The 22,742-nt window shown below is 39.7% G+C and overlaps 2 protein-coding genes across 8 annotated transcripts in view; both read right to left on the reverse strand.

Annotated features, from left to right (window-relative positions):
* Positions 1-1,335: 1,335 nt before the first annotated feature.
* wdr47b (WD repeat domain 47b) lies at positions 1,336-15,680 on the reverse strand. Of its 2 annotated transcripts, none has more exons than XM_053237873.1 (14): positions 15,242-15,680; positions 12,798-12,967; positions 12,488-12,571; positions 12,317-12,401; positions 10,229-11,007; positions 9,870-9,987; positions 9,505-9,674; positions 6,611-6,841; positions 6,255-6,422; positions 5,691-5,860; positions 4,271-4,441; positions 4,020-4,151; positions 3,660-3,878; positions 1,336-2,259 (listed from the first exon to the last, which is right to left on the reverse strand). In XM_053237873.1, exons 2-14 carry the CDS (start codon positions 12,953-12,955, stop codon positions 2,117-2,119), a joined length of 2,628 nt encoding a protein of 875 aa, XP_053093848.1. In that variant the 5' UTR covers positions 12,956-12,967; positions 15,242-15,680; the 3' UTR covers positions 1,336-2,116. The 2 variants fall into 2 exon arrangements, with proteins under 2 accessions (XP_053093848.1, XP_053093847.1); XM_053237872.1 differs by having other exon boundaries at positions 9,870-9,990.
* Positions 15,681-17,682: 2,002 nt separating this feature from the next.
* The window catches only part of camsap2a (calmodulin regulated spectrin-associated protein family, member 2a), a 35,821-nt gene continuing 30,761 nt past the window's right edge, over positions 17,683-22,742 (reverse strand). For 2 of the 6 annotated variants that reach the window (XM_026916424.3, XM_026916405.3), the window contains 6 exons: positions 22,215-22,351; positions 21,910-22,130; positions 21,338-21,410; positions 20,452-20,567; positions 20,228-20,346; positions 17,683-19,730 (listed from right to left, as the gene is read on the reverse strand). In XM_026916424.3, the coding sequence (XP_026772225.2) occupies positions 19,425-19,730; positions 20,228-20,346; positions 20,452-20,567; positions 21,338-21,410; positions 21,910-22,130; positions 22,215-22,351 (972 nt within the window). In that variant the 3' untranslated portion in view covers positions 17,683-19,424. Of the gene's footprint in view, positions 19,731-20,227; positions 20,347-20,451; positions 20,571-21,337; positions 21,435-21,909; positions 22,131-22,214; positions 22,352-22,742 lie in introns of all 6 variants that reach the window. The other 4 variants (XM_026916416.3, XM_034308706.2, XM_026916396.3 and 1 more) reach the window with 3 other exon arrangements.

Raw genomic sequence — 22,742 nt, forward strand, 5'->3', positions numbered from 1 at the left:
TCTATGTGTAGCGTCTCAAAGCAAAGGGTTGTGTTTTTTTGGGTTTTTTTTGACACACAGCTTGGAGGTTCAGGATCGAGGGTGACATCACTAGTTTACAGCCGTGTATAAGTAAGGAATAACACACAACAGACTGTACATATAACTGTGTTATATGAAAATAATGAACATCTAGTGTGGGGGGGCTGTGGGGATGTGCACAATGTTGTTGTGAAAAGTGCACAATTTGCCTCCTTTGGGCCAACAGCAGTGGGCTATTGTGGAAAGTGCACCCTATTGCCAATGTTGGACCAGCAGTGGCAAATTGTGCACTTTTCACAACAACAGTCTGGAGGTATGCGATTCCAGCCTATGAAGGAATGACTTACCTCTGCTGATTTCCAAAAGCCTTTTTTATTCGGGAAGTGGATGCTAGCCACGGGTGGTTGGGAGCAGTGCCCTCTTAGGACCATGAGGGAAAGGTGCAGCGCAGGCCATCACAGGGCTTTGGCCTAGAGCAGGGGTGTCCAATCTTATCCAGAAAGGGCCGGTGTGGGTGCAGGTTTTCATTCCAACCAAGCAGAAGCCACACCTGATAGTCTATTGAAAGCCAAGATCAACTGATTAAACAGGTGGAATCAGGTGTGGCTGCTGCTTGATTGGAATGAAAACCTGCACCCACACTGGCCCTTTGTGGATAAGATTGGACACCCCTGGCCTAGAGAGAGAAATATGGAAACTATAACTACAGTTCCATGAACCTTCAATGAAACTCATTTCGTGAAGCTGATGATTCACAGTTCTTGTGCTGATGTTGCTTTCAGAAGCAGTTTGGAACTCTGTAGTGAGTAATGCAACAGAGGAGAGCTGATTTATACACGTTACATGATTTAGCGCTTGATGGCCCCATTCTGTGAGTTTGTGTGGTCTACCGCTTCATGGCTGAGCTGTTGTTGCTCCTAGACATTTCACAATAATAGCATTTACAGTTGACTAGGAAGGATCCAGCAAGGCAGAAAGTTCACAAACTAACTTGTGGCAAAGGTGGCATCCTGTGTCAGTGTGAAGTTCAAAGTTACTGAGCACGTCAGTATGGCCCATGCTACTGCCAATGTTTATCTATGAGATTACGTGGCTATTTGCTTGATTTTATGCACCTGTTAGCAAAGGGTGTGGCTGAAACACCTGAACTCAATAATTAGGAATGGTGTCGTCATACTTTCGGCCATATAGTCTATATTAATCACATTCTCCAAAGAGACACAATGCAAAACACACAATGCAAAACACATTTGAAAAATGCCTGGAACATCAATTTTGAACAACAATCTCTTTTATAATATATTTATTGTCAATATTTAAAAGCTTTTTTTCAATGAGCAAATACACATTCCAAACACATTTAGTACAAGGTGCTTCACACAGCTGTCTTAAAGTGCAAACAGAGTGAAAAAAAAAAATACAGCATAAAATATCACCATTTTATTTAATGTTTTTATCTTTATCTTTCATTTTAATTTATAATTGGATACGGATATTCAAAACGTCTTAAACATTGACACAGTTTGAGTTTATTTAAAGAAGACAGATTTATGTTATTTTCACATTTCATTTGAACACACATGCGAAAGTTTTGTGTTAAATCTGCTGTATGAGGAGCCTGTGCTAAAATCAGTCAATATTTGCAGCATGCCAAATATTTAGTAGACTAATTATACTGCATATATGTGACAAGCATAGTTTCTATGACTATTTAGCTCAATTCCATACCAGGAAATATTACGACATTCATAAGCCTAACTATGGATGACCCAACTCAAGGCACAAAATAGTTTATACATTCAGAATCAAACTTTTTTTTTTTTGTGCATTATAACTGAAACAGCACAAATGGTAGCTCTGTAGCTTCTTCAATGAACATTCAGCATTTCTTATTAGTTGGCTCAGCTGGCTCGCTTTACTTAGCAGCTAACATGCAAGACTTACTCCTACTATATATATATGAAAAGTAATTTATAAATTACTCTAACTTATAAATGATAAAAAGTTCGTTTGCACGAATGATGTCAGTTTATAAAGTATTACAGGGAACTGATTGCTTTGTGCTTTTTCTCTTACAGCTAGTTCTGAGAGAAGGTTATGACTGGTGTGCCCACAGTGTGACAGTCTTATCTGCAGAAGAAGACAGGAAAGAAATGTCTCGTGTGTGCCACCGGCACTGGATCACTTTGTCCTTGTGTTCACCAGCCACCATTACTGGCAGTGGCTTCGTTAGGTCTCCTGGGAACAAAAAAATGAAGTTTTAATAGTAAGGCATACGAATTTAGACATTCTTCATCTACATATTGGTGGCTTAAATGACTGAAATTCTGATGTTATTCCAAAACAAAGCACATTCTTTGGAGAAATAGAAACTAGACATACTAATCCTGCTACCTGATCAGTGCTGATCAGCAACTGGTTGTTGGGAATATTGGCAATTATCATTATTAACAACACAGAATAAAGTCATAACATATATCTAATGAGCGTCTGCTGCAACAGCAGTGAGGAACTCACCAGTGTGTTTCTTTTTAAGAACGTACAAAATAGTTGATTTCATCACCCATAATGTTTTTTTTCTGATCTCTATCTCTCTGTTTTGTTTTTTTTTTTTTTATTGTTCAGCCTAATGATGGCTTGCTTCACTGGCAGTGACAGCTCTTTGGATTACTAATACAAACGCCACACTTGGCATTTCACCTGCATTTGGATGGAAATGCTGTTAAATTAAAGCAAAGAAAGTCTGCAATTTGAGCTCATAATCATTATTTAATTTTAACTCTAAAATACTATGGTAGACAGCTAAAATAACAATAACTTTGTCAATGTCCAAATATTTAAGGACCTGACCTCTGGATAAACCAGAAATATAAATTTAGGTGTGCTTATAGAGAAAAATGTGCCAGAACTGAAGCACAAAGCAATTTGTAAAAAAAAAAATTAAATAAATAAATAAATACATTTTTCATAAAAGCCCAAACATAAATACCTACACAATTTTTATTTGTATGTATTGAGTATAACATACTGTAAGTCAGTTTATTCAACAATCTTGTCATCGAAGTAGACAGCAAAACTACAGGCAGTTAGTTTCAGTTAAGGAAATTCAACTATTCACGTTATCAGTATCTGAAAATTGAGAGATGTTATTGCTTAAGACTATACAATAAGCTTCTCAGGTTTTCAAGTTCAAGTTCAGCTAAGACTGATGTATGTATTAAAGGTCCTCAGCAAAGAGCCTAAAGTTAAAACAAAAGGAATTTGGATTAAAAACAGATATTTTTTCCCTTTTTTCCCCCCAACTATAGAATTAGGTGGCACATGCACACTCTGATGCACACGTGGCTGTGCTAGTGACCACAACACACCTTTCTCTTTCATAATGTACCTTAAAACAGGAAGTAATGTGACAAGTTAAACCAAACCAATGCCTGTTCACATACATGGATCACTTTCACACTCTCCAGACCACAGTTTTCATGTAGAGCAGAGTTTGTTTTGCTGGACCACACTCATGTATGAAAACCTTTTTATGTATTAAAATCTTTTTATAATTTGACCAAATTACAGACCTTTCAGCGCTTGGCCTCGAGTGTGTAGAAACAGCCAAGTGTGAATGTCAGTGTCGTCTTGCTTACCTTGTAGATCAGTAATCTTGATTTTGCTGTCGTAGGAGCCAGTGAGCAGGTAGTGAGCTCCAGGAGAGAAACGGACAGAGCGAATGTCGCTGGTATGAGGGCTGTATGTCTGAACGGTTCGAGCCCCTCTGATGTCGTACAGCATGCAGCGGCTATCCTCCAAACCTGCAGCCAGGAGCCTCCCGGTCGGGTCCACTGCCACCGAGGCCACTGCACTTCCTGATTTAAGAACCATCACTCTCATCACACATAATTCACTTACCACCACTAATGCACTTTATACTTTATACTTACAGTACATGCAATCACTGTCTGGCATCAAACTTGAAATACAAAACAGTGATGTAAAATACAACCCACCAGGTCCATGAAGGGCACTCCTGACCACTTTCACACAGCTGGGAACTCGCAGGTCCCAGAAACGCACAGTCTCATCCTGAGAGCCAGATGCTACCATCCAACTACACCATGTATAGAGGGAGAGGATGTGCCCTAATAATACACACATGACTTCCATTCATCCATAAGACATCATTTGTTTTGCCAGAAAACGTGAAATTATTGCTGCTATAATATCTGAATACTGTAATTATGCATGTGTGTGTATATACCTGTATGTCCACTGAGTGCATGTAGGCCTAGTCCTCTGTGGCAGTCAGTGGTGTAGATGTTGCAATCTCCTGCTCCAGCACTAATAAGGATAGCTCCACCACTTTCTGGACCCTCCATGAATGCCAGGTCACGAATGGTCCCATCATGCATGCTGAACTCCAGATCTGGCCCTGTGTGCATACAAACACACAGTATTGAACAGGGTCTGCAATGAAAACAGTGGCTGCTACAGCAGTTTGTAGAGTTTTTTCAGCACGGCACAACATGTTAACAAATCCAAGATCAGGACTATGTGTTTTCTCTGCTTGCATTTGTGTCGAGTATCTGTGTCTCTTTCCCTGTCACACAACGCTGCTGGGGAAAGTAAGCTCTCTGAAGATTGTGGGCTGAATAGTGATGAGTGCATATAGGGAAAAAAAAAAAAAAAACACTTCACAAATGCACAAAAAAAGCTATTTAATACGTCATTTTTTAATAAGAAACGTAAATATCAGTACACTGCATGTGTTGTCTTATTGTTTAGTTTATTGTTTTTCATTGATTAAGCTGTTGTGGCAATAAAGGAAGCTTGATTTTTTTCCATTTTCTCCCTAATTTGGTGACCTGCCAATTCTTATCCACTAGACAGCTCTCCCATATCGTACAAAAACCCACCAACGAGGGAGGGTGAAGGTTAAGCTCTCTCTGAGACACATGAAACGAGCCAGCCACATCGTTTGGAACTGCTTCTCTTGCTGAGCCACAACGCAGTGTAACACAATGAGAGGAAAGTGCTATTAGCCCTCTTCTGCATACACAAGCACACAAACACATACAATTGGGTAGCGTCGCTGTGATTGACAAGGAAGACGGAGTATACCATCCCTCTCAAGGATCGAACTTACGTACTCCCGTCAATGTGAAAATGAAACAGAAACGCATGGAATAGTGAATCTTCTGTAGCTAAATACCAAATGGTCCATATTCCTAGGTAGGTGTACAATGCTATTAGTTTATGATTGTGGATAAACAATGTAAAATAAGTAAGAAATGTTAAATATTGGTGAAAAAAAAATTACTATTGTAAACAATTGTAAACAAACAAATAAAATCTGAAACAAACAACTGTATATTCCTCTTAAAGCCACTAGGAAAAGGAAATTTAAAAGAAAAAAAGATGGCTGTTCCTACTCAGAGACTGCACTATTTTTAGCAGTACCCATATGTCCTGGCTCAGTGTGCATGGTGCTTGGACAAAAAAGGGTAACCAAGTTCAGCTCAGGTACATGAATACGGTACGTCTCACTCTGCACTGGGGACAATGACAATATGTGGGATTTTGGTTCATTTTCTCAACTGTACTCTTTCGTCCAGTGGAAAAGAATTAGACTCCCCATAATATAAGTCAAAATGAACTACGCAACAGTCATGAATTTTCACCTGTAGCATTGCAGGTCTCTGCATTGAAAGGCAGGACTTTAACATATTTGTCGTTGGAGCCTGTAGCAAGAAGCTGGCCACATGGACTCCAGGCCACACAGTAGATGGAGCCTTTGTGGTGCTTGTTGCGTTTGAAGCAGACTTCAGGCTGCCTCACTGGACCTTCCGCACTGTGAGATAATACACAATATTATAAAGCATCGTTTTGTATAATTCCACCTTTGAATTATTGTTGTTGTTGTTACTTTAGCTTTGCTTTTGAATAAAATGTTCTCCAGGGATGTTGCCTGCTAAATATATAGTAACTGAGAATTATAAGGTATTAAAATAGTAAGTACATAAAGATATTTTACTATCGATCAAAAAATGTGTTGTTGCTTTGCTGCCTGTGAATGGTACCTGCATTATGTTCCATCATTTCTGGTAACCATTTTTAACAGACACCCGAGTGTCACAAATTCTCATGCTTCCTGTCATTGCTATGTTCTCAATGGCCAGATGGATCTTACTATATCCTTGTAAATGCTCTACAATGCACAGAGAATCATAATCGTAATTCGATACCTGGCACTAAGGTCCTGTGGATACATGCACACACGCAAGGTTTTGGAATTAGAGCCGATAGCATAGAGAGCTCCAGAAGGATGAAATGCGACGGCTCGCACAGCTTGTGTGTCTTCCAGTACGTGCACTGCTATGAATGGGGACTTGGGCTTGTCATCCTGAAACACACTTTATTGTCATAACAAAGGTCATGTAATTAGTAGGGAAGACATCCTGTTTGAAAGTCCTGCTCCTTAACTATTCAACACTAAAGAGTAAAACATTGACATTTTACTACTAATTATAATAATAGCAAATATTATGTTTAAGGTGTTTCCAAAGCCCAAGGATGCTTAGGTGATTACAAGGCCCCTCACCTCCGGCTGACCAGCACAGGGGACTCATCTAGTGAAGGCATGCCCTGAATGCCTCCTCTCTGAGGGGTGCTGCTTGTCACACCAGGTTTGCTTTTGTCTGTTCCGTCGGACTCGGGGGTCTGTGTGTGCTGCGCCTCAGACTGTGAGCCATTACACTGTTGGGCCAAGGCTTGCATGTTCTCTCCAAGGTCCTCCATCCCTACATTCAGCTCCTCCAGCTTTTGGATGGACCTGTACAAATACAAGCCCAACAGCATGCAAAATGGAAGAAGGATGAAGAATAGCTCTGTATCTATTACATAATCAATGATTTAAACATAACATGCTTAACTGCTGTTTTAGTTGTTTTAATAGTTACTAAAAAAAAAGCACACAGTTCACGTATTCAGAGCTGAATGATCTATAACTGTCTCAGCTCTAGCAGTTCTTAATGGTATAGCATCAAAATCTTTTACATGTGATTTAACCGTAAGTGTCCACAGCTTATCTTAAGATTTAAAGCAGCATCCAGTCATGAAAAAAATACTCTAAAACATGTTGGTGTGAGCTGCTGTGAGTCACTCAGACAAACCTGTAATATTAATTAAAGGTCAAGGTTATGAAGGCAGGAGGTTTTGGACTTGTATTTCATCTCAGATATGTCATCTGTCAATACCTTACAACCTTAGAAAGAAGTCCTTTAACAAACCAATGATGGAGAACTAGGCAGCCGATGTTAGCTAACAAATAACATGAATTAGCCAAATCCCAGACCTGCAGATTTGTCAGTTCCAAAAAAAGAGCAGATTTCACAAATTCAACCCCAAAGAGGTTGAATCAGGATTGTGTGCATTTAAAAGACCCACAGTTTAAAAGTTGGTTGATCCTTGAAAATGTGAAATTATGGCTTGCAGGGAAGAAAAAAAAAAGTAATTTTTTTTCAACTTTTTTAAGTTCTTTTTTTTAAAGACTATTGACGGTGGAAAAAAAAAAGATATGAAGATAAAGTAATTTAGCTGCAGCAGCAAAAGAAAGCAAATTGCAATGTTTAAGATTGTACCTGGACCTTATATTCATTTTTTTTTGGCTAAAGAATGTCATATAATATTATATTATAACTTAGATGTACAGTAGCTACAGTATATTAGTCACACATTTGCTACACATCCATTGTCTATTCTCTTGGGAACTAAAAACACAGGTCTGTGAAATGGCAGTGGATTCCTGCAACTGTAATTGCATTGCATTTGTAATTTACACTCGCTGGCCACTTTACACACTATGCACACTTTACACACAGCCAAGAACGGGACACGGAGGGTACAGTGGGTACAGTGGGCACAGGCTCTCCGGACCTGGACAGCTGAAAATTAGAAAAACTTCACCTGATCTTTTTCCAGTCATCAACTGTCTAGTCTCCATGAGTCTGTGCCCACAGTAGGCTCCATTTCCCATTCTTGACTCACAGAAGCAGAATGGGATGTGGTCTTCTGATGCTGTAACAAATCCACCTCAAGGTTCAACATGGTTCTGTGTTCTGAGATGCTTTTCTGCTCAACACAGTTGTAAAAAGCGGTTATTCGAGTTCCTGTAGCCAGTCTGGCCATTCTCCTCTGATCTCTCTCATCAGCATGGCATTTCCACCTGCAGAACTGTCTCATTGAAAGCTTTTGTTTTTCACACCATTCTGTGTAAACTCTAGAGACTGCTGTTCATGAAAATCCCAGGAGATCAGCAGTTTAAACTTAAACCAAATGGCCAAAGTCACAGAGATCACATTTTCCCCATTCTGATGTTTAATATAAACATTAACTAAAGCTCTTGACCTGTATCTGCATGATTTTATGCATTGTGCTGCTGCCACGTGATTGGCTGATTGGATAGTTGCATGAATGTGCAGGTGTACAGATGTTCCAATTATTATAAATTATAATTATTATTATAAAGTGGTCAGTATATTAGCATGCTAGAAAGCCCAGCAATTTACCACTCTATATTCATACTAATTTAATGATGTTTCACCAGATTGAGCTATAGTAATTGTATCTTAAATGTAATAATGTAGAAACGATAACGGCAGCATGCAATTACTTGCTCCTAATTACTAAATCTCCAATACTTGGAGCACATCTGCATACTATACCAAGTAGGAGGTCATTATTCCAATAGTGTCATTACTATATGTATATGTGGTTTAACTATATGATCTTCTAATCCAGTGTCCATGCAGGTGCTGTAGATGCAGTGCCTCTCCGTCTCACCTCAATCTTTCTTCCAGACTTCTTATATGAGCCTTATGAAGGATTCCATTCTGGCAAATCCAAGTCTTCAGCTTTAGCTACCATCCCTCAGAGTCTAACTGAAGGATTCTGACCAGATTCTATAGATAAGGGGAATAGATCCAAATAATGCCATTCTTCTCTGCAAAGGCTAAGGAAAGGGTCTTTCCTTCTGATGATTAACAGCAGCTCTGCCTCCCAGTATTCCACCCATTCCAGCTTAAACTAACGCTTCAGGGCCGTTATTCTTGCTTTAGCTCAATGTCTTCTTTGAATTGGATAAATATAAGCTGTGTTGTTTGGATTACATTGTCTTTAGTTCAAGAACTGTACCCACAATGGACTACACTGAATTTCCATCATGAAATGCGTTTTATGTTTAAATACCTTAACTTAAAGGCAACCACCAAAGCTTTTTTTCATCCCCACAGGCAAAATTCCCTCCATCTGGTTTGGTTACATTCAGACCCATTATACAGTCTAAGTTTAAACAACTAATGGGACACCATACTAACACAACATCTGTTAGCTCATTATTCACCACTAATACAACAGATGTTGGCTCTTTATTTACCACTTAGCATCTGTCTTGTTGCTGTGTGTGTTAGCACGCGTGTGTTAGTGTTTGGGTCTGACCTGCTGAGGAAGGTCTGTGTGAGGTTGTGCTGGCCGGCACCTGAGGCCTGACTGGCTTGCTGCACTCCTCCCTCTAGCAACATCTGCTGGTAGAGCTGCATATGCTGCTGCTTCTGCTCCAAGTGATGCTGCACACGCAGTCGCTGACGATGGAACTCCTGCAACTGCTCCTACAAGCGTGAGAACACACATACACACAGTTAGTGTAATGAGACAAACATACTGCCTTCCGAAAAGCACTGGTGTCTGACTGCAACAATTTCAAACCTCAACAAACATCAACCCCACAACTTTAAATAACGCCAGTATAACTCTGTAGCAATGTTAAGCAATTTGGCCTGTTTTGAAAAGATCAGAATTATTACCTCTGTCATCTTAACTGAACCAAGAAGTTCTTCATCCTTTTCAGAGGGTTGAGTGGGACAGAGTGTGTTAGGCTCTACTGAAGTGTTCATTTTCTTTTCCTGTGTGTGCGATCTAGAACTGCTGGAGAAAAGCAGTCAGCATAGCGAAACGCAAAAAGTCAAAATCACCACATTTATTATTCTCAAAGCATCAGTGTTTTCTTCTGTAATGAGAGACTCAAAGGCGCATATGAACCTTTTCCATGGAAAAACTCAACTGACAATGTAGCTGACTTCAAGGAGAGCAACAGGTCAGAGTGTAAAGTCAACAAACTAATGGAAACGAAATAAAAATGTTCTCAATCAACAAAGCTTTATACCTGTCTGGTGTCTCCATAAAGATGTTATTGTCCACTACACTGTGGCTGCCGTTTAAGCCAAAGTTAGCAAAAGAGTGTGACATTGGAGTGGCATCTTTTCCATCACCCTCTGCGATTTTCATCTCCCTCCCTGCCAGGCCATAGGACAGACCATCTAGCGCTGGGTTGAGGGAACGTGATACGTACGCTTCAGCTGACTGAGGGCGTTTCAGTGGTGAGGCTGGGGAAGGTGAAAACTTGGCAAGGAGTGGCGCAAGCAGATCAGTGTGAGCTGCCCGTGCCGGTTTTACCAGCTGGTCCACGTGGACATTGAGTGTCTTATGCTCAAAGGCGCATGTAAAGGTGGCAGGCGCAAGGTTGCGTAGCCAAGAGATCAGGCTCAGGTCGGGTTCGTCACAGCCATTGCCACACAGCACATCAATGCCCAGCAGAACCTCAGCCTCACCAATCTCCTCACCTGTCGCCTTGCTCTGGCAGAACTCCACACAACATTCATACAGCACACCCTTAACCAGCAGCTGGAAGAGGCGGTCTGAGCCGGCCCGAAAGCCGGCCTCGCTGAGCTTGCGGTCAGCCGGAATGAACTCGGCCACCAAAGAGCACGCCTCCTCAAAGCAGCGCACACGTGCTGTACTCGGGTTCCAGTCCTTGAACTCAACATGGTGCGTGAGCTGAGGGAGCGTCAACAGCAGGCACAGTTTGCTATAGGCCTCTTTGGATGGGCTTAACTCCTCCAGAGCATTCAGACACTTCACTGCCTCTTGCATGGTTAGCTCAAGCTAAGGAAGCAACAGAATGTAAATAAAAGTCACAACAGCGCTAGGTATTTAATGACAGATTACACAGAAACACTGTATCTGAGCATGAAGCACTGTCTTGACCCACCGTTGCTGTATTTGTGGATAAACATATGCAATGAACATGAGCGGGGTACATTATTTATTTGATCGTCCTTCTATATTTGTAGAAACATTGCAGAAAAACTCATTCATGTATTATCACCTTAGTGAACTATTGGAATGCCTTGCTGTCTGCAAATTAGGTGCATAAACAAGCTCTATCAGGGGATAAGAGAACGGATTTCATTGTCAGTCCTCTCCAGGTTTCTTCCTCATGTCAACTCAGGGAGTTTTTCCTTGCCCCTGTCGCCTCTGGCTTGCTCATTAGGGCTTATACATCCAAATTTCTCTAAAGCTACTTTGTGACAGTGTCTACTATTGTATAAACTGAACTGAATCTATTTACCATGCTTGCTGTTTGTAAAAGGCACAACATCATGCCAGCAGGGCATTGTAGACTTGAAACACTTGAAATAAAATAAAATATTGTTGCTCTAAAGGGCCAATTCTAATCATTTAGTTGTGACACTACAGATAGGCATTAGAACAGCAAACTGTTGATGGGTATAATAATCCCTTAGCCATCTCTTCTAATATTACAACCAGCAGTCACTGAATAAAACAGTTTAACTAATGTTAGCTAGCTTGCTATTGAACGTACCTATCTAGTGGGAGGAAAATGTATTTTCACATATTTTTAATGAATTTGTGATCTTTTTTTTTTTTTTTTTTTTACAGACTTGCAAGTGCTCAAATCTAATCATCATCTAAATGTTTTAGTTGATCAGTGTATATCACTGTATAGAGAGTCAAAAAAATATTTTAAAAACCTTTTGTTTGTTTGACATCTACATCCTTTTCTATGAAAACTTATCAACTGTAGACACTGAGGTGATCCAGATATATAGATAGACAGACAGACAGACAGACAGACAGATAGACAGACAGACAGACAGACAGATATATAGATAGACAGACAGATAGATCACATTATTCATCCCAGAGGCAAATTCACCTATTACAGCAGCACAGAGTTAGAAGTGTTTGTTATAAATGTAATATGGAATTAAAATGGCACTGCAGTGACACAATAGCCAACAATGACACATTATTTGTCTCAACAATGGCCACTTTTCATCACCATACTGATTTGCACAGAATTTCTAGTCTCACACACAAACAAACACACAACTGTCTCCTAAATCAAACTGCAATCATGATACTCAATCCGACATACAAACAAACTCACATTTTGAGGATCGTCTGATGCAGACATAGCATTATTCACACAAAGTGCTTCCAGGAACCTCTGTTTCAGAATGATGTAACGAAACCTTTAGGGACAACACAAACACACATAAGACAATAACATAGGTAACAGATTGTGCCACTATGTGTACATGAAATTATTTTCCTTCACCTCTTTCTGTCAAATTTGTCTATATTCTCCAGTGGCTGAATGAACTGAAGAACCTCCTCCCACTGTCCATCTAATATCAGTTGCCTAGGACAAACGGAAAACAAACGAGAACGTCACCGTCAATGCAAAAGCATGTAAGGTAACAGGGAAGTTATGCAGTGCATGAAGGAGCAATGCATTCCAGTCTAAACGTATGCCTTCCAGAAATCAGGTGTTTGCTGCTTTGCACATTTGAACCTAATGAAAAGTGAATGTATCAGTTTCTTAACACCAGTCCTACTTATCCAATCAGGTGCAAGCTGAAACCCACCTGAGGAAGAGCATGTCATCCGAGTAGAGGCCATTAATAACACCGCTCTCCTTCTCTAGGGCTAGCATGCTGATATGAAGCTTTCGGCAGTTGAGGAAATCCAGGATGAGCTTGATTATCTCTGCTTCCTTTATGTTAATCGTCTCCTCTGCCGTCATGGTGTCCGATTCCTGTTGAAGTACATATGGGAAAACATAGCCATTTTTCTAAAAGAAAATTTACGGAAACTAGATTAGCATGATGTTTTCTACTGGGCATGAGTTTTCTGTTTCATTGGGGGGTTAACTTATAAATCATGCAGACTATATGATGAAAAATATGTGGACACCTAACCATCACAATCATATGTGCTTACTGAACATCCCATTCTACAGCTTGTCCACCTTTTCTGCTATAACAGCTGTGGCGATTTGCCCATTCAGCCACAAGACCATTATTGAGGTCAGGTATTGATGTCGGGCTTCCAAAAGTTTGGGGAAGAAGCACATATGGGTATGATGTTCAGGCGTCCACATATTTATGTTTTGTTGGATAGGGATATATTGATAAAATGTTGATATACACCAAATGGCCAAAAGTATGTGGACACCTGACCATCACACCTACATGTGGTTCTTCTCCAAACTGTTGCCACAAAGTTGGAAGCACACAATTGTAATGAATGTCTTTGTTTGCTGTAACATTACAATTTCCCTTCACTGTTACTAAGAGGCTGAAACCTGTTCCAGCATGACGATGCCCCTGTGCACAAAGCGAGCTCCATGAAGACATGGTGTGTGAAGGTTGGAGTGGAAGAACTCGAGTGTCCTGCACAGAGCCCTGACCTCAACCCCACTGAACACCTTTGGGATGAACTGGAACACCGACTGAACCCCAGACCTCCTCACCAACATCAGTGCCTGATCTCACTAATGCTCTTGTAGCTGAATGAACACAAATCCCCACAGCCACGCTCCAAAATCTAGTGGAAAGCCTTCCCAGAAGAGTGGAGGTTATTATAACAGGAAAGAGAGACTAAATCTGGACTGGATGTTCAACAAGGACATCAGGGTGTGATGGTCAGGCGTCAACATGTTTTTGCCATTATAGTGTGTTTAGTAACCTAATGACTTTAAGACGCAGAACTTTGTTGATAAATTGAAAAAAAATATATTTATTTACAAATTTACAAATCTATGCACTAGAACAGTCGGGTAACTTTTATTATAATGCTTCTGCCTGTGTCTAACCTCAGCAGTGCTGTTTATGTTAGAGCTGCAAGAACTTCAGTGGCACTGCAACACACAAAGCTACAAATGATGTCACTGATGTTACTGATCACTGATGTTACTGATATCACTGATGTCTGATATCACTGATGTCACTGATGTTACTGACGTTACTGATATCACTGATGTCACTGATGTTACTGACGTTATTGATCACTGATGTTACTGATGTCACTGATATCACTGATGTTACTGATATCACTGATGTTACTGATATCACTGATGTCTGATATCACTGATGTTACTGATATCACTGATGTCACCGACGTTATTGATCACTGATGTTACTGATGTCACTGATATCACTGATGTTACTGATGTTACTGATATCACTGATGTTACTGACGTTACTGATATCACTGATGTTACTGATATCACTGACGTTACTGATATCACTGACGTTACTGATGTCACTGATCTTACTGATCACTGATCTTACTGATATCACTGATGTTACTGACGTTACTGATATCACTGATGTTACTGATCTCACTGATCTCACTGATGTTACTGATGTTACTGATATCACTGATGTTACTGACGTTACTGATATCACTGATGTTACTGATATCACTGACGTTACTGATATCACTGACGTTACTGATGTCACTGATGTTACTATCACTGATCTTACTGATATCACTGATGTTACTGACGTTACTGATATCACTGATGTTACTGATCTCACTGATCTCACTGATGTTACTGATCTCACTGATGTTACTGATGTTACTGATATCACTGATGTTTCTGATGTTACTGATATCACTGATGTTTCTGATGTCACTGATATCACTGATGTCACTGATCTTACTGATGTCACTGTTATCACTGATGTCACTGATATGACTGATCTTACTGATGTTACTGATCTCACTGATGTCACTGATCTTACTGATATCACTGATCTTACTGATGTCACTGTTATCACTGATCTCACTGATATCACTGATCTCACTGATGTCACTGGCAGCCTAAACAGCTTCATCATCATGTTACACAGCCACCCGGTGAATGAAGCAGACTGAAACACGCAGACTGAAACACACAGACTGAAACAAGTCATGTGGCGTGCTCAGACGTCGGCTTATTGCACGATTGTGCATTTATTAGAGGAATCAGTGCCCTTGCTAGTGATCTAGTGATCATCAGTCAGTGGCGTTTTCAGAGTCTTACCTAGAAAGAGTCGAGTAGATGCTCGGCGCGCACTGGAGCAGTAATTCTCTTAACGCTGTTACACGCGTGTTTTCTCTCTCTCTCTCTCTCTCTCTCTCACTGTAGAGGATTAGCTGTGTGGAAAGCCAAATGTACCAAAACATCTAAAAAGCAGTCGCATGCGTTTGCTCTGCTGCTGATGTCCCCGCCCATCCAGCGTCTCACCAATCACAGCCGAGTGGGCGGTCCATGAGTAGAGTGACAACCTGCATACTGTAATTCTTTGGCGTCTGCCATTTTGTATTGGAGTTCAGTGGAAAACATCCAGTGCACATATTTAATCCCATAATGCACCACAGTAGGTAGTGTACTCTAGGGTCCACAAAATACCCAGAATGCACTGCGCTGTTTAGTTTGGTTGCAATGTGGCAATGAATACTTAGATTAAACTATCCAGTACACTTCTTTAATCCCATGATGCAATGCACCAGGTAAGATACAAACAACAGGCCTCAGTTATCAAGCTGGATACAAACTGATTTTACACAAGTTCATGAAAATCCTGTAATGTCCGGTAAGGGGGGTGGGGATATGGGGGCAGGGGGTTGAAGGTGGGAATGGTGATATCGTACCTGTGATCCTGAATGTGTGTGTAAATTTACAAAGAAGACTAACTAATCTATACCTCGCTTGATCAGCTTCAAATCATATACACTGATGAGTTCCTGCACTTTTATATATGGACTACACTCAGGTTTAAATGGTTTGTTTCAAATTTTCAGTTAAACAAACAAATTTAATGAAACTGTTTTGAAACCCAGTCATTTCGTATTAATAAAATTAACGAAAGAATAATTAAATATGAAAAAAAAAAAGAAAGCAAGACAATGTAAATCCATAAATTAAGACAATTAAGATCAGTCGTTCAGTTAAGAATGGCACTGTATAAAAGGAGGACGTGCTCAAGCGGTTTTTACACAGCCTAATGTGCTGCTGTGCAACACACTATTAAATGTGTGATGACCGATCTGGTATGTCTGAATGTGTGATGTGCCGTATACTCCATAGCCTGCTGCAGACCATTCGCTTCCTGTAGACACATGTCCTTATGCTTTCCTAACATGGAGGGCATGAGGGATTTCTGGCTAAGAGTCAGTTAAACATGATAATCTCTGTGTGATGTGCTTGGTGTCCACGATCACCTGGATATTTTTTTTCTTCATTTTCATGTCAAACCATTTTCTTTCCCTCTCACTTAATTTACATAATTAAACTATTCTGTAATTCAGCTTCAGTTTTTGGCCTTTCAGGTGTTACCCTGTTATCTGAGAAAGTGTATTTCAGCTGTGTGAGCTTTGCTCTTTAGGGAGTTTTGTGGGTGTCACCAAATGCAAATCAGCTGTGTTCTGTACGCGCCTGGTGATTTATGAGTGATTGGCTTTAATCAACATATGCACATGAGTATGAAGAAAATCAGTGTTTCCAAAACCTTAGAAATCTGGCACTTTTTTGTTCTTACGCAAACATTTACTCACAAATTTACTAACAGATTGATGAATGAGGCCCATTATGTGTGTTTATGCGATGGAAAATGGCTACTGTTGCAGAGTGATGAGCAAACCTGTGCAACGCTGTGTATGAAGATCATTTACTTCAAACACCGGTTCTCTTCTTTATAACGGTGTTGTAGTGCTCTCAGTTTACAGTGAAGAGAATAGTGAGTAGGAGACCATTTCTTTAGAAGCTTAAAATCAAGAAGAAGAAGAAGAAGAAGAGAAATTTCTGTAAATTTGATTAAATCAGAAAGGAGTCTGAGAAGACAGCGTATGTAGAAAGAAGACAGAGCTGATAAATAGATGCATGAAGGCTGAAAGGCTGCAAGTGGTAAATGTATCCAGATAATCCAGATAATGTTCTGGGTTTTAAGTGTGAAAGAGGCTATCATCAGTTCATTGAAAACTGAAATACACAAGTTTGATCAAATTGCAGTGCAAAAAGTGCTAAATGTACTTTTACAAGAATCTCTAAATAATGAACATCTTTTCATTACAGACGATACCAAATAATTCAATTAGCTTCAGATTTCTGAAGTTTCTATTTGAAAGGTTTGTTTATCTGAGGCAGATGGAAATTTTATTAGGATTGTTTATCCTGCCGTGTCTCTTTAAATATGTTGCAGCTAAAGAACTTTCAAATATGAAATAGTATTAAAATAAATTATATCAAGGATCGCCCATTGTCTATTCCTAATATGCTCTTTGAAATGTAACACATGTAGCTTGTACTGAATCTTTCTTTGTTTCTGTGTTATCCTTCACTTGTCTATTTGCGTATTTTGTACTAATTATAGTTTCGCACTCTCATTTTAAAACATTTGGTATTTAGAAATTTAAGAACAGTGTTGGAGAAATGTGTTGGAGCCTACTGTTTAGATTCTTGAGCAAAACATTTCCCAGACAGCATTTGATGTCATGCGCAACTTTATTCAATGCATTATGACTCAGATGTGTTTGACTATTTAACTAGTGACAGCAGTGTCTAGAAAAAAAACCTTGCTTGATTAAGATGGGCAGATGAGCTCAAAACACACTGTACAATATGTAAACTGTGCTTATTTACAAATACATAGCCAGTTCTTTTTAATGGCTTGGAACAGCCAAATTATTTAATACAACTGCGTCAAAAAGGTGTGTGTTGTCCCCAAATACAGTACATCAGGCCTGTATATTTTCCACTGCACAACCCAAGATACGTTCAGGAATCTACTGTATTTATTAATAGGAGTGTGCTGATGATTGTGGAAAGGCATTGGCCATGGAATAAGGAACCGAATGAAAACTGGAGAAATAAACAAAACAAAAAAAATAACCCAGCGTGCGTTCATATCGAATTTAGTAACCCTTGACCCGTAAACAGCAATATTCCATCCAACAAAGATCCAACAGGGGCCATGCTTTCTCATCACACTGAAATATATGGCACAAACATCAACCACTTCTGATATCCCAAGCCAAATAAAAAACTTAACAATAAAAAAAATTAATAAAAGCATCAGTTTTCAGTCGAAATCATTCATTAGCAATACAAAGATGTCGTTTGGCACATTGTTTTTTTGACAGTTTTGCTAAATTTTAAGACATTATGGAACAAAACTGCCTCCACTTGCACACACAGAACTTTACTCTGGAAATCGTAATGACTGTTTCAGAATCGGTGAAATATATCATCTATCACAAATGAGACAAACAAGTATAACTACTGATACAATGAAACTTGTCAATATATATTAATTTTAACTGTGATGCTGACAAGAGAAATATCACTGATACATTATTCATTATGGCATTATCAAATATCTCCTAGCTTCATTTTAAAAACGTACAATCACATCATTATGCAGCAGGCGTTCTAAACCTTAGCAACCTATCATGACACACCGAATTATACAGATCATGGCTTTGAATTTAAAACAATTCCTCTGATCTGTAAGATTATGCAGAATAATAATAAAATTTGAATCAGAAAACACTGTAAGAATTCACAATCCTGCTGTGAACCAAAGCCACTTAAAAAAATTAAACCATAACAAATGCAAGCAAAAATATATTATGTATTACCACATCGATTTGTTTAACGCGCACATACAGCATTGCTCCCGAAGGCGAGGTCCACAGGTGACCAGCTCTTAAAAAAAAAACAACAAACATACACTTTAATGGTAATATCCTCATTACATCCTATAAAACAAAAAGTAACCAAAGAACTCAAAACCAAGGCCACATGTTAACAAGTGTATATGCAACATTTCTCTTTATACACACAAATGACAATCAGTGCTTCAGTGTACCAAATATCAGTCATATTACATCATTTCCTTATTCACCATTGTCTTGCCACATATAAAAGTTACACACATTCACCCACCCACCCAGCCACACACACACACACACACACACACACACACACACATGCTTTCACTGAACTGCAATGAGACGCTCAGGTTATAAATACAGAAGTGAGATCAAGTGACAAGCCCGTATTGTTTTACAATCCAGTTGTGCATATTTTATTTTAGTTAAAGTGTGTTGTGTTGTATGACAAAGATGCAGAATTCTGTGCAGTGCAGGCTGGAGTTTATAAGTACAGCGAAAGAGAGCATTGCGGAGATCAGAAGCAGTCCAGTACTGAGAGCTGATATAAAATCTTAGGACTTGTTGGGTGCTACTTTCTTCGGTGTTCCTGGCTTCTTGGTCTGCCACAAGTGGCTGTGGATGGTAATGGCATCTACACTGGCAGACATGGTCTTAGCTGGGATTTGGCTAAACTGCTTCCGGTCAGAATTGTACTTGAACAGGCCGTCGATCATCTTGCGCGAGATGCTCCTGGGCCCGATCCCGGCCAGCTTGTTCATTTGCTCTGTGTCGGGGCAGTACGTGTACACAGCGCGGAACTGGCAGCCCGAATCACGGAACAGGATTAGGAAGTTGTTGGCCTGTGATTTCTCCATCTCCTACAGAAAACATAATATAACACTGGGTTATACTGAAGAACACTGGTCATAACACATTCTACTTCACTAATATTTACATAGGGTTCAAATGTTTTAACACCAATAATATTATTAAAAACAAGATAAATGTAGAGCGCTGCAGGAAATCACCAACCCATGATTAGCAAATATTCAGTTTGATGGCAACAGACATGAGGTCCAATATGCTCACAAATGGTTTTTTAATCAAATTTGATCATTTTAGGGGAGTAAAGCTCATTATCAACCTACATTGGTTTTATTTAACAGTTTTCATTTTGTTAAGTAGCTTGATTTGGTACATATTGTGATTAAAAATACTATTTTTGTATGTACTACTATTACTTGTATACCTAACCCTGTGTAAAGCAACTTGGCCTTCAACTCAAAACACCAAATTTTTATCCATTTCTGGTTTCACAGAGTTGCTATTTACCAAATTGTGGCTGAGAATAAATGACTCTACTTAATGTTCTTACCTCCAGGATCTTGTTCTTCTGACCTTCATTGACCTTCCCAGCCAGACAACAGTGAGCCAAAGCGTTCTGTATAATATGCTTATTTGACTTGGCACTGGGCTCTTTGTATAATTTAGGACCTGCCCAAAAAAAAAAAACTTTACTTGAGTTTAATGAATAAATTATTTTGGTATGCTGTAAAGGGGTTTATATTTCTACAAACCAAATCAACTTAGGAATGTAACCTGTGTATTCAGTGACAGACGTGACAGAGGAGGTGGTGGAAGCATTTTCCCAGTCTTTCTCTCCATTATGGCTCCCAGACCGAGAAGGAGACAGGAAGCTGTCAGCCGAGTCAGGCCTACTGGGGCACACATCACACAAAATAATAGTGCGGTCAATCAGATATGAATAATCTTATTACTCTTCCTGTAGCTGAGGTAGCATTCCACTTCTTTTCGTCTCATGCACTTTCAGGCAATGAATTGCAATGTTTTTTTTTTTTTTAAATATGCACAAATCTATCATATTCCATTTACAAAGTTTTACAGCATATACAGCAAAAGTAACTGGCCGCATTTTGTACTGCTAAATGTTCTGCTAATCCTTAGGACCGCCACTATTACATCTGCTGTACAGCACAGGGTGTTCAATCACATGGTGGATTGAAGACCTCACGTTATTTATTACGCTTTATTAAGCTGATCGTATAATGAAAAATAAGCACACAAAAGCAGCTGTGGTATGAAATGTGTATGCATGGGCATCCTTTCACCGGGAACAGATAGCCCCTGACTGTGTATGACACAGCGCAAGCAGAGGACTGGAATGGTGAGGTGGCTGATCCAGCTAAGACTGACCTTCTCCTTCTTATACGAGGAGAGCTCAAGAAGCCGTATAGGCTGCCGGACACTAAGCTATTGCTTCTGAATGTGAAAGAACACAGGAATTCACAGAATAAGAAATGCCAGGTTAGTACTAGAGAGGTACTACACAATGCAGAAAACTATAAATCCCACAGATTGGTACTGCTGCTGTATTATTATTTTTTTTTATTAATGCCTGCCACCATAGATAAAAAAAAACACATCGAATCATAACGTCTTTACTTAACTTAACCATGGTTCTTACCTGGGGGTTCGTTTCTCTGAGCTGACACTGTCGTTGTCTCCCAGATTGAGGGAGGCCAAAGAGAGACTGGACACTGAAAAAACACGAGGTCGTGAACCTGGATGTAAAACACAGCAATGCAAACGGAAATAAAGTTAGACAATTCAAAGACAAGGCCACTTGCTGTACTTTGAGCTACCCCCTTTTAATAAAGCTCACTGCTCAGAGATTTATAATATAATATAATATAATATAATATAATATAATATAATATAATATAACAACAGGTGTTAGCAAGGCTAGTAAAATCACTAGAAAACTGTGAGTCTCTTCATGACGCTGCTGATACAACTGTTCATTTGGAAGTTTGGAGGAATTTAAAAGAAAAATAATTAGTCGAATGATCAGAACGTGCAGAATAGAGCAGAGTCAAAGCAAGGCAAAGCATAGAAAACAAACGAATAAGGAATTAGATAAGGTTAGAAGGTCTGTTAGAGCTGATCTGCAGGAATTCAGTGAGCAGGAAAGCAAAAGGCTGAGGGCGGCACAAAGCACACGGGTCTTGCCCAGGCAGAGGGCATCCGCCCCTTTACCTGCTGTTGCCCTAACAGGGGTCTTGGGTGACTCGATCACATCCCGGTGAATGGATTTGGGCCGCGGCTTCTTTTGCTTAGCCGTGGCTGGCCGCGTTTTCACCAGCATGTCCATGTCCTCCATGAGCTTGAGCTGCTTTCTTCTCAGGTACTCCTGCTTGATGAACTCCCGTCTGGCTTTCTCCTCCTCCTTCTTCAGCCGATCTTCCTCTGCCTTTACTCTGGAGGGAAGAAGTAGAAGCTTTTAAGCCATGCATCACATCATATAAATATTATGCTAACAGACCCACTGAGTAGGGCATCACCTAGCCTCCTCTTTCTTCTGCTCCAGCTCAGCCTCGAGCTGCTGCTTCCTCTGCTGATTCTCCCGCTCCCTCCTCTGCCTCTTCTCCAGCAGGGCAGCTCGCTTCAGTGCCATGCTGTCCTCCCCCTTCATGTCATCCTGTTAATTAATGGATGCAAAAGCAACGTACACAAAAGAAAAAGGCTGAGGAAGTCACCCAACATTTGTTAACAATAACTGCTTATGATTATCGTCAATATAAACACCAATTTGCTCATTACTGGCACTGTATCTTGTAAACAATCTAATCTTGTCTACAGTGTTTAACATAAGCAGCCTATAATTAACATTATTACTAAATTACAACTGCATGTGTACTCGTTTAATTCTCAGAACTAGTCTGAGCTGCAGTGATTTGGTTAATTGTATACTCACTGATAAACCAAGTTGGAATGCTAGTTATAATATCAATAATATCAATACAACAAGCTACAGCTTAGACATCAAAATGAGAAAAATACCACAAAAATTGCAAATAACTCCTCTCTGA

This window comes from Pangasianodon hypophthalmus, chromosome 11, assembly GCF_027358585.1.
Source record: "Pangasianodon hypophthalmus isolate fPanHyp1 chromosome 11, fPanHyp1.pri, whole genome shotgun sequence".
Classification (NCBI taxonomy): Eukaryota; Metazoa; Chordata; class Actinopteri; order Siluriformes; family Pangasiidae; genus Pangasianodon; species Pangasianodon hypophthalmus.